This window comes from Leptonychotes weddellii, chromosome 15, assembly GCF_054177405.1.
Source record: "Leptonychotes weddellii isolate Sample4059 chromosome 15, ASM5417740v2, whole genome shotgun sequence".
In the NCBI taxonomy this organism is placed as follows: Eukaryota; Metazoa; Chordata; class Mammalia; order Carnivora; family Phocidae; genus Leptonychotes; species Leptonychotes weddellii.
The window spans coordinates 32160398-32172633 of NC_138383.1; the positions used below are offsets into that span (position 1 = coordinate 32160398).

At 39.8% G+C, this 12236-nt stretch overlaps 1 protein-coding gene across 2 annotated transcripts in view; it reads right to left on the bottom strand.

The window, feature by feature from the left end:
- The window catches only part of TAF15 (TATA-box binding protein associated factor 15), a 30172-nt gene extending 20187 nt beyond the window's left edge, over positions 1 to 9985 (bottom strand). For both annotated transcript variants that reach the window (XM_081805342.1, XM_081805341.1), the window contains exons 1-5: positions 9866 to 9985; positions 2856 to 2895; positions 1456 to 1507; positions 1285 to 1369; positions 1100 to 1202 (exon numbers count right to left, since the gene is read on the bottom strand). In XM_081805342.1, coding sequence (XP_081661468.1) covers positions 1100 to 1202; positions 1285 to 1369; positions 1456 to 1507; positions 2856 to 2895; positions 9866 to 9872 — 287 coding nt within the window. In that variant the 5' untranslated portion in view covers positions 9873 to 9985. The remainder of the gene's footprint in view (positions 1 to 1099; positions 1203 to 1284; positions 1370 to 1455; positions 1508 to 2855; positions 2896 to 9865) is intronic.
- Positions 9986 to 12236: the final 2251 nt, after the last annotated feature.

Genomic DNA, 12236 nt, shown 5'->3' on the forward strand with positions numbered 1-12236 from the left:
TCTACATGTGTACTCCAGTTTCTACTTTTCAAAACACTCTCACATCTATAAGACTGACAGTGTGACCTCACAAATCTTTCCCCAGTGGTTTTATTTAACCGAATTTCACTTAGAATAATTTTTTTCACTGCAGAAAGAATACTTGTGATCTCAGTTTTTGCGTAATTTTTTAGCTATGTAACTTAACAGGCTACATAATCTTAATTTCTCTTTACCTCTACAAACTGGGGATAATTACTGACACTCTCTCATAATGGCTAAGGATCAATACGAGAATGCAAAAGCATTTCACAAAATGTAAAGCACAATTTAAAAAAATTAAGCTGCTATTATTAAAATTAGTAACAAGAACAAGCTCCACACATCTGAAACTTTAAAAAAACTATAAAAACAAAACAAAACAAAAAGCTATAAAACCTGTAAACTTGTTGGTAATATTCATCTACCTATGTTAACAAATAAAACATATTTTGAGTATCTAAAATGTGTGGATAGGTTTTGGCACTTTTTTAATATTTTTGTCCCTGAAAAGGTAATACATTAAAAAATGGCTAAAAAATAAAATGGAAATAAAAGTAAGCACTGAAAGTCTCCTTTCATAGCTAGGTTCTTATTTAATCTCAGGTATAAAGCAGAGCTCCAAATATTTTCTTAACATTTAAATCATGTGCTGCAGGGTGCCTGGGTGGCTCTGTAGCTTAAGCATCTGCCTTCGGCTCAGGTCATGATCCCAGGGTCCTGGGATCGAGCCCCGCATCAGACTCCCTGCTCAGCAGGGAGTCTGCTTCTCCCTTTGCCCCTCCCTGCTACTCACACTTGCTCACTTGCTCTCTCTCAAATAAATAAAATCTTTAAAAATAAATAAATCATTTGCATTCATACAGCTAAACAGTAATATTACAAATAACACATCATAAGAATCAAATGACAATGCTGACAATTTCCACATTCTTCCTAACACAGAACTATGAAATTCATCCTTCAAAACTTTTCTGAAAAAAAATGTGTAAAGCTAGGATTTGATGGTGAAATCTATTTAATACCCAAAGTGTTATTTCCACTACCCAACACAATCTCTGTGCTTTTACTGATTCCTTACCCTCCTGATGATTCCGTGTTTTGCTGTCCCTGGTTATTGTAAGACTGCTGGCCATATGAGCTCTGCTTTTGATTCTCATAACCACTGTAGGATTGTGAATAACCTAAAGATTGGATGGATATACCATTTAGTAAATGTTCTGATTTTTTTATTTCTAAAACAGCAAATTAACAAACCAGTCCAACCTGATTGGCTTTGTCCATAGCCGGAGTAGCCGCCATAGTTCTGTCCATATGAGGAATCAGTAGTTTGTCCATAGCCAGAATAGCTCTGAAATTTAGGTAAATACAAGTTTTATCACCCACTTAAGATAAAAATAAATATTTACAAAAAGCACAATTTATATTTTAACCTACTTGTGGTGCTTGTCCATAACCTTGGCTGCCTTGATTTCCATAGGAAGAATAACTGTAAAAGAAAAATGTACTCCTTGAAAGAGATGTGCTAGAATTTTAAAAGCTTAAAAAAAAACCCTATCTTCAACTTTCAAATCCATACAAGCTTCTCTTCTGAGAAATTGCCAATTTGCCTGTTTCTTAGAGTCTAAATTGAAAGGTGATGACCAAAGACTGTTAAGACATAAAGGAAGTCACTCCCAGACCTCTTAAATACCAAACAAGCACCAAAAGTTTAGCTTTGACAATCTCACACAAATAAAACTTGAGTAGAACTAGAAAATCTCAAGAGAATTATACTTGGGTGTGGGGACTGACTACATGGAAGTAAGACCCATAATAAAAATTTGAGACAGAAAAATAATTTTTTAAGTTAGCACTTTAATCAAATTAGCTATGTTTCGACAGATTAATTTCTTCCTACCATCTGCCCTAAATCTGCCTTTAATAATTATATTGTATCCCCGTAACATAGCACAGCCTGGCATATAGTTTGTTGACTGAATAAATGTACCTCCCTCAGATTTGAACCTTAATTTTATAGCATGTAAATTCTAACAAGTCAGAAACAAACTTTCTGAATATATGCCCCCAAAAAAATATTTGCAAAAAAAAAAAAATTATTATTCTAGAGCTATCAAGTGCTAACAGACTTTAACTTTATATATTTCACTGAATAAACATTAGCTAGTTGCCTATTATGAAGTTAGCACTACCGTATGAGAATAGAAAAGTCAAACCAGTTTTGTTTTCATGAAGCTTAAAACCTGAAGACAGACGATACCTGAGATGCTATTCTGAATATCTCACATTGAGCTGCAAACGTTTATAGTGTAAGTTAAAGGCTGTGTTTCTGGCAAGTAAGAGAACCCTACTGCATGTCTTCAGTCACAGAAAAACAGACTTTTCTTTTTATTATAAGCATGGTAAGGAGTGTTTTTAAAATGCTAAGCATTTCTATTATAGTGCTTAAAGAAAATCCGCTCTGAAAAAAAATAGCATATTACATATAATCAAAAATTTAAATGCTTTCTCTAAGAACCTGTTATATAGTTCAATTGTCTAAATCCTTTTAATAGTTTCATTTAAAAAAATTCTTAAAGAAAACATTCTTTAAAATACCTATGAGATTTGTCTTAATCTCTAGGGGGCATCTGTATTTACTGATTCAAGCAGGCTTTTTAAAAAAAAGAAAAAATGTTTCAGTATGTATGTACACAGGCCTTTCCCCCTTGACAAGCTAACATTTAACTCTAAGAAATCCAGATACCAAATCTCAAAAGGAACGCTTGACTCAATTCATCTTTTTTTCCCTCAGTTCTACTCTTACATGGTATCATTAAAATGTATGTATACTTTACCTTTGCTGCTCACCCCCAGACTGACCGTAAGTTCCAGAATCTAAAACACATAAAAAAAATTTTAAATCTTATTTAAAATTATGCTTCCCTCAAAGGCTGACTTTAGCTTTTAAAGATGGAATGCAGTAAGAAAATGTAATAAAAACTACCTACAGAAAAAAAAAACTAGTTAAATTACTGTGCAAGGATTTGTTTACAGTAACTACGTCTTTGAAAAACAACTACTTTACAAATGTGTCCTGATGGTCACAAGAACCAAGTGAACAACCATAAAACAAGCAGTGAAAAATCCATCCTTTTAACAAAAACTCAAGTTATCTTTACATACAAAAAGGCATCTATTGAAACTAATCAAGACTAAAAGGGGGGAGGGGGGGAGACATACACTCTGAGAAGATAAACCCCCCAGGATTACAGTGACTTGCAAATCCTCACCAGCCCAACATACACACCATTCCCCTGTACTGGACCGCTCTGGCCATCAGCAGCAACAAACAGATCTCTGAAGACTTTGGTAAAAGCATCTAAGTTAGTTGTTTATCTCCAACTTTACCAAGGTTTCAGAGACTTGGCCAATCGGCATACCAACTCAGCAAGACCTACTTCCAGCTTCCTTTTCGGCAATAAAAACTACCAAGGAAGGCATGAATTAAATAATGTCAAAAAAATTTTTTTAGGGGCGCCTGGGTGGCTCAGTCATTAAGCGTCGGCCTTCGGCTCAGGTCACAATCTTAGGGGTCCTGGGATGGAGCCCCACATCGGGCTCCCTGCCCAGCAGGAAGCCTGCTTCTCCCTCTCCCACTCCCCCTGCTTGTGTTCCTTCTCTCGCTTTGTCTCTGTCAAATAAATAAATAAAATCTTTAAAAAAAAAAAATTTTTTTTTTAAACTCTGAGCTTTTCTCAACACCTCAAAACATCAGTTATATCAAAAACTTTTGAAGAGGCTCTATCCTTTGGGTTTCTACTCAAAGTTTATTAGTGATGAATAAGAGTAATATTATACGAAATATTCTTTCAACTGCAAAAAATAACTCCATCTGAAACAGCTGACCATTAGGCCCAATCTCATCCAACATGAAACAAAATCATTTGCTGTCAAACAGTTCTGAAAACCCACCAGAAATCAAATTAGTGACATTTGCATTCAATTCACATAAAGCTACAATATAAAAACATCACCATTGGCAGTATAAGTAGATAACATCAGATTTGCCACTTTTCTGCAGCAGAGATCTACAATCAGACTGAACAAGATTTTTTTAAATCCTTAATCATAAGAATATTGAATGAAATCCTGACAAACTATTTCTATGAATGTGAAGAACATAAGGCTAAGATGAAGAAAAAATTGTGTATCACTGCCACACCCATGAAAAAATGACCATAGATTTATCGCTAATAACCAAATAAAACATGAAAAGCACACAGAATCTAATTGGACCACAAAGAGATTAGATACATCTACCAAATGAGAAAGGAAATTGGCTTCAACTAAATCAGAAACTGAAAAGGATTATGAAGGGGGGGGGGATGTATGAGTAAAACTTAAAGTATCCTGAGGATAAATGAAGCTTTCGCTTCAATTATATCCCAAGGCATGGATGAGGGGTCTTCCACTGAGAGTGGAGTCTAAGACCTGCTTATTTCCCTTTTGCTCAAGCAAAATTATAGACGTACACAGCATATAGGTCATGTGGCCCTGGCTCAAATCTATGAGTGTCCATAATTTAACCGTCACTTTGGTTCTCTGAAATTATAAATCTGACTTCTTTAGTTGGCTGACATTAAAACTCTAGAAGATATAATATTGACCAATAAGTACAGCCCTTAGTATAAATATATTTAAGTGAGAAAGTACAAATGTTTTATATTCATTAGAGAAAATCAGTTTGTAAACGTTATTTATGGCATTTCAAACTACTGCTCATTATGAGTACTTGACACTTGAGCCTTGTCTGAATCCATGATTTAGAAATGCTTTCATTTCCAAGTGTATAGGGTTTTGATTCTGTTGTTTTCTAATTATATTCCATTGCAGCCAGAAAAGGTATTTTCTCTATTATTCCTGGTACTTATTAGGATTTGCTGTTTTTTGCTTTTCCCCTTGGTAAATATTTTACTTGCATAAACACCCCTTATGTGCTTGAAAAGAACTGTGTATTTCTTTTTTTTTTTAAGATTTTACTTATTTATTTGACAGAGACACAGCGAGAGAGGGAACACAAGCAGGGGGAGTGGGAGAGGGAATAGCAGGCTTCCCGCTGGGGGCAGGGAGCCCGATGCGGGGCTAGATCCCAGGACCCTGGGATCATGACCTGAGCCGAAGGCCAACACTTAACGACTGAGCCACCCAGGCACCCCAGAACTGTGTATTTCCTAAATGTTGAGTAAATTCTGTAAGTCTAGATGATACTTGGTTATACCATTCATACTCCAACATTTGGTCTGCCCCATCTATTAATCACACAGAAAGGTGTGCTAAAAAAAACTCCATTTGACCAGACTTGTCAATTATATTTTTTTGGTTTCTATATTCTGAGGCTATTTTGTTAGGCACATAAAAGTACAGATTTATATATTCATGATGAATCCTCTTTTAACATTACATTATGATTAAAAATGTCCAAACTTTATTTTGACTGGTAACAACTAAACAATCAATCTTGCTTTTGGTTGGTGTTTGTCCGGTTCATCTTTTTCTATCTCTATACCTCCAACATTTCTTAATCTTATGTTTCAGGTATCTAATTTCTGAACAACACAGAGATAATTTCTTTTCCCAATGTGAAACTATTTCAATTGGCGTTCTCATATTTTTACTTTTCACTTATTCCTATACCCCTATATTAGATTTTTCTACTTACTAGGGTTTTTTTCCTTTTAACTCCTTTTCTGCCTCCTACTGGATTTTCTTTACTCCCTTTTCCCCTATTGCTTTAGTAGTAAAACATTCAATTTTTGTTCTTTTTGCTTCCATTTTTTAACTTCCAAATGTAATCACTTTAATCTTCAATGTTCCATACTGTTAGTATTTGCTTTTTATTTACTGTGTTTGCTCCTTCTATTGTTTTTTGCATCCTATCTCTCCTTTCTGGATTTACATTTTTTAGTTCTTTTGGCAAAGGCCTAAAAGTGGTACTCTTAATCTTTAGACTCGATATCATTTCATTATTTTCCAACTTCTTAGAATTTTTAAGTCTACCAATCTTACCATTTCCCTATTTTCCTCCAGTAGGTAATCGGTATTTCATAATCTGCAGTTTCACATCAATGTATCTAGGATGAATTGAACATGGTATCTCATGTTTGAAACTACTGTTTTTTGATCCAAAATATTCATCAATCTTGGAAAAATCTCAACTATAATCCTGATTCCTCCCACATTTTCTTAGGAGACATATTATACACATATTAGATGTATGACAGGACTTCTCCATCTGTTTCTAAATCTTGCTTTTCATCTCCTTCTGAATTGAATTGTGGGCAATTGTATGTCCTTCCACTTCACTATTTCTTCTGCTAGGTCTGCAATTCAACTTAACCACTGTTTCTATCTCATACTAGGTTCTTTTTAAATCTATATGGCCTTTCTTCATAACATCTTGGTCTTAGAGCTGATTCCTTCCTTTAGGTTTTTAGTAATTTCAAACTTATTTGCTTTCAGATCACCTATTAGGGGTTCTAACCCCATTTGTCACAAACTCTCATTTTGGTGAACTGTCTCCTCGAGTTCTACAATTTTTTAATGTGAATCTACCTTTTGCAAGGCCTGTTTTTTCTAGAAGATTCCTGTGACTTAGGCTGTGAAATTTCCTCCAGAAAAGGTTGTTCATTTGTTTCTACCAGGAGCCCCAAGGTTATTACCAGCCCAGAACCAATTTTTATGTTAATTTCTTGGCTTCTAAGTTTTCCTGGACCCCCATAATTAGCCTAAATGTACACCCAAATTGTATGAAGCAGTTCCCAGGTTACAATTCTCAGGACAGACCTTTCTCACTCAGGGCCCAAGCTTCCTTGTTATCTGTTATGCTGATACAAAGGTTTTTTTCTAGTTCACTTTTTCACTGAAGACAATCTTTCAAACATCTAGGTTTGTTTTTTTTTTTTAAGATTTTATTTATTTATTTGACAGACACAGACACTGCGAGAGAGGGAACACAAGCAGGGGGAGTGGGAGAGGGAGAAGCAGGCCTCCCACGGAGCAGGTAGCCCCATGCGGGACTAGATCCCAGGACTCTGGGATCATGACCTGAGCCGAAGGCAGACACGTAACAGCTGAGCCACCCAGGCGCCCCAAACATCTAGGTTTTATATAAGGTCTCAGTTCCCATTATCTGGCTCTAATAGTCTCAAGGCTTCATCTCCTTGGGTATTTGGGTAATAAAACCCAAGTCTCAGGGCACCTGGGTGGCTCAGTTAAGTGCGTGCCTTCAGCACGGGGCCTTGATCCCAGAGTCCTGGGAATGAGCCCCAAGTCAGGCTCCCTGCTCAGCAGGGGGCCTACTTCTCCCTCTGCCCCACCAACCCCTGCTTGTCCTCTCTCAAATAAAATCTTAAAAAACAAACAAAAACCCCAAGTCTCTAAATGATGAGACCTATACCTGCCTCTTCAGGGCAACTGTCAAGCTAGCTCTATGCTGGCTTCTACTTCATTTCTGGCAGTTAGGTCTTGCCCTTTTTTGGTAAATTCTTGCATTTCTGGTGTTTGTAGATAGAGGATTTTCAATTTATTTTGGTCTGCCATATTGCCAAAATGAGAAGTATCTTAACTTTAATTTTTGTATGTATAACTGATACGTTTGATTCTAACTTGAAGGTGTCAGCTAATTCACATTTGTAAACAATATTTGAATGAGTTTGATTTAAAATATTTACAATTTTTACTTATTTATTGACTATGTAAGCACTTATATTTTATTAAGTTTACAAGTCTGCTTTATCAAGCATCTGGAGTGGTTGAGTTTGGAATGTTTAAAGGATTTAACTAAACTTAATGCAATCAGCTGTTTAGGGGGGTTTACTGTTAATTTATTAATTGAAACATTCACCAAAAAACAAGTCAAAGCATACTATTTTTATACAAAATCAAAAATATTTTTATACACATTTTACAAAATGTATAAACAGCACATAACAACACTAAGTAGAACTTAAAAGATTCTCGCTTTAATGGACTTAATTTAGAAACAATTTTTATATAAAGTTCTTTTCTCATGTGAAAGCCAATCTTGATATTTAAAAAACTTACAAAGTGACAAATTAATCTAGTATCTTGGTACTTTGAAGACCAGTACTAATGGATAAACCAGCTCACACACTAATATGACACACTGAAAATCCTGGATTTTACAGATGGTAACCTCTAAAATTTAATCTTCCATAAAAGCTACGCAGTCCTATAAAAATAGCCATTGTTTTACACCAATAAAGATGTTAAAATTCAAGACAATGCCAGAAGTTTTTAATGTCCATTGAAACGGTAAATTTCCCCATGAGGGTAGGAGAATCTAAACCATGGATGGGTTACACACCTCCTAAGGACATACTTCTACATACTTCTGTGGAGCTTTACCAGACTTCATTCCAAATTATGCACCTTGTAAAAGATGTACCAGTGTCTACTTGGAGTAAGAAATTATTTTTCCTTGGAGCAAGGATTAAATACTGAAAGAAGCAAGAGAGAAATCCTGTGCAGTTAACAGCCTCTTCCATCAGGTAGGTGCCCCGTTCCACAAAAGCTCAATATTCAGACTTAATATTAAGGTTAATCTAAGGAAGGTTTATTATTCTCCTGTCCAGCCAGTCTTGTTACTTTGGCCTCATCTCAGCCTGCTACTTGCTTTTTGTCACACATTTCCATCCTTCTGCAAGACTGCATGGGGGGGGGGGGTTGTGTTTGTTTTTTAAGTACCAACTCCCTTAAAAAATGTGAAAGACTGTGCCAGCCATCACTTTGATCCCCATCATATGGCTTCAAGGAAATGTTCTTTTTCACATGAAACGTGATCTCTCATGTTTTCTAGCAAGTGGACAGCTGGGTCTTTGCAGCCTGTGAGGGACCCACAACAGAGGACCTTGCGTGGTTAGCTAGGACTGCTAAATCTAGAGAACATTCGTGTTCCAGACTTTATATTCGGGTTTATTAGCAGGACCTAAACTGACTGTCCTAAAGAGATCGATGCTTTTTTTTCCCCCTCTTCCACACAAGGGAGGGCGTGGAGGTGTCGATCACTTTAAATGCTTCGTGTAAGACTGCCTTTCCTTTGGCCTGTATACTTTAAGGTAAATGCCACATGTACCTACAGGAGTCTATCCAGAATAGAAAAGGCTCACTTTCAGGGCTCTTGCAGATGAACTGGAGAAGGGAGAAAAATGAGAGGAGGCTGAGGAGGAAGCTGAATTATATGCAAACACCCCCATTCGAATCCGGGTGGTGACGGTAGAGGGAATGACGGTAAGTAGGGTTTCGTGCAAGGCAACGTCCTTTGAAAGGGCTCCCAGAGCGTCAAGACCCCCACCTGATGAATGGGTGAGTCAGGAAGGCCCAGCTCCACTTCACAGATGGGGAAACTGAGGTACGAGGCGGCGAGACGAGTGGCCCGAGGCCTCGCTGAAAGATCTGAGGCGGAGCGGAGAACCAGAAGCACCGATTCTCTCAGCGGATGCTCTAATGACGGGCTCCCCCCGCCCCCGTGATGGCGTAGACGGCCTCCGCGCCCCCCCCCCCAACTCACACACCCTCCCCGGGAGCGGCACGTCTCCTCAGGTTCAAGGACAGGGTCAAAAAACAGGGGGACCGAAGCACTCCCGCCGAGATTTGCAGACAGAGAGCGTTGGGAGCGCGCGTCCCTTCAGTCCAACATGGCGGCGGCCGCGGCCGCCCCCCCCACCCCCAAGCCTCCCTCAGGGCCGGAGGCTCTCCCTCGGGGCCCTCCGGTGGGCGGGAAGACGGCCCAACCCCGCCAGGCCCCTTCTCGCCGCTGCCGCTGCTCGCTGAAGGAGTCACCTACCCGACATGACTAACGGCCGCAGCGCGGAGCCCCCAGAGCCCGCCGAGAACAAGGGATACGAGAGCCAAGCGGCGCGGCGGCCGGAGCTGTACTGAGGCCGGCGCGGCGCGCTGAGCCCGACTGCGGGGCCTCGGCAGCCAATCAGAGGACAGTGGGCGGTACCACCGCGCCACGGCGCGAGGGGTGGTTCCTGTACGAGTACCAGCCTCTGAAACCTGAAGTCTTCAGAACCCCTCTCTGTTCTCCCCTCCGCGAACGGTACCATTATTGAGAGGGAATCGAGAGGAGAAAGTACCAATGCCGCCATTAGCATGGGGGAGGAAGCTGAGCCTACTATCTCGGTCCCAATTACAGTCCTATTTCTGACTCTTATCGTGTCTGATAGAATTCAAGGTTAGGAAGCGAAAGAGGGGAGGCCTTATAAACACAGACCATTTGGTTAGAAAAGGCCTTTCTTCCTCTAAGATTTAGAGTGGTATGCCCTAGTTCGCTCAGCTTTGGTTGCAGACAGCTGAAGCCATCTGGGGGCGTTGGGTGTCGCCGAGCTCGGGGACAGAAAGTCGTGATCGCCTCCCGGTCTAACTATCTTGTCAAGTAAAACAGAGACTACAAGGTGATACTGGAACAAACGTATGCATTAAAACGAAACCACACACAAACCCGGCCTTGAGAATATAGTGGGTGGGAGGTCGAGCTTTGGTTTTAAGTGCTGTTGTAATGGCCAACTCTAATTATCAGGCACCTTACATCATCTCATTTAATTCTCACAACACACTGATGAAATATTATCCCGACGTTACGGGCGTGATTATTCATTTGCCCTAGGTCGCACGACTAGTAAATGGCCAACGTGGAATCTGAATCCTAGTAACCAGATACCAACCATTGCCTGTGGGGTTTAACCCTTATGCTGCATTGCCTAGTGGGGGCTGGAGCTCTAGAGGATGAAATGAGGCTGTGAAAGCTCAGAGAGCACACAAGGACATTTTGCCCGATGGCAATGCAACATCTGAGTCAAGCCAGAGACGAAGTGAAGTGGGGAAAGGGCTTTCGACTGGTTGTAAAACAAGTAATTCTGTATTTTGGAGTTTACCCTCCAGGGGAGAACAGTAGATGAGGCCAGAAAAGTAGAGGGCTAAATAGTCCATACCTTGTAAAATACACTGCATTAGGGTTTGTGCTTTATCTTGAGGGCACTGGGAAGCCAGAGGATTTTAAAGGAAGGTCACATTTGCATCTTCAGGCTGCAGTATGAAGAATGTATGGAGATGAGAGGTGCCTAAAAGCAGGGAGACCAATTTGGTGGCCAGTGCAATCATTCTGGTGAGAGATCACAGTGGCCTGGACTTAGGTTGGAACTGTGAAGTCAGAGGTAAGTGAAGAGATCCCTGAGATACTTCCGTGGTAGACTGGGCAAGATGGAGTGACCAATTTGGAAGGGAGGAGCTAAGGAAGAGTGAGAAGTGAATTCTGAGTTTCCCACTTAGAGAAGTGGTCAGATGGTGGTATAATTCCCTGTGGTAGGGAATAGGAGGAGGAACAAGTTGGGGGTGGAGGTAGAGAGATAAGTTCAGAATTAACACCTTCAGGTCAGAAAAAAGACATGAGGTCATCTCTCTTCGTTATACTATGAATAATTGTACACTCAACTCTAGATATCGAGGGTCATGGAGCTCTCTGGATAAGTCCAAACAAGCAAGGTTAAAGGAATAAAAACTCCTTCGTGACTAAAAATGATTCAGCCGATCAGCATGAACATTGAGGAAGGCAACCCAGAGGAGGAGATGATGGGCATGTGCAATCGCAGGAGAGAATTGGGTTAGGGATGGGGGAAACTTCTAGATTGTTCTTCCTATTTTTTTATTTATTTTACAATTGGGTGTACAATTAAGATGGAAATACAAAAAGTGTTGCTCATCATTGCCCCCTTAAGTTTGTATCATCAATTCATTCATTCACACATGCATGCATTCTTCATTCAACTGCCATCTCCTGAGTTCTACTCCATGTCAGGCCCTGGAAGGCCTGGAGGTAGAGAAATAGGAATTTTGATGGCCCCTGCCCTCCAGGAGCTGCAGTCTCACAAAAGGGGCAGTACAAACCTTTAATTCCAATGACTACTGAATGTGCTAGAATGGGAGGATGCAGAGGGTGCTCTGAAAACAGAGTAAAAGCACCTAGCTCACATGAAGGGTAGACGGGGTATTAACAAAGGCTTCCTGAAGGAAATACCTCCTAAACTGAATTTTGAAGAAAAAACAGGAATTAGGCCCAGGATGTATATCAGGCAGAAAGGGCTGTATTTGCAAAGGCTACGAGAGAGCCAAGTGCCAGGAATTGCAAGTGGTTCTGGCTGGCTGGTCTGTGGACG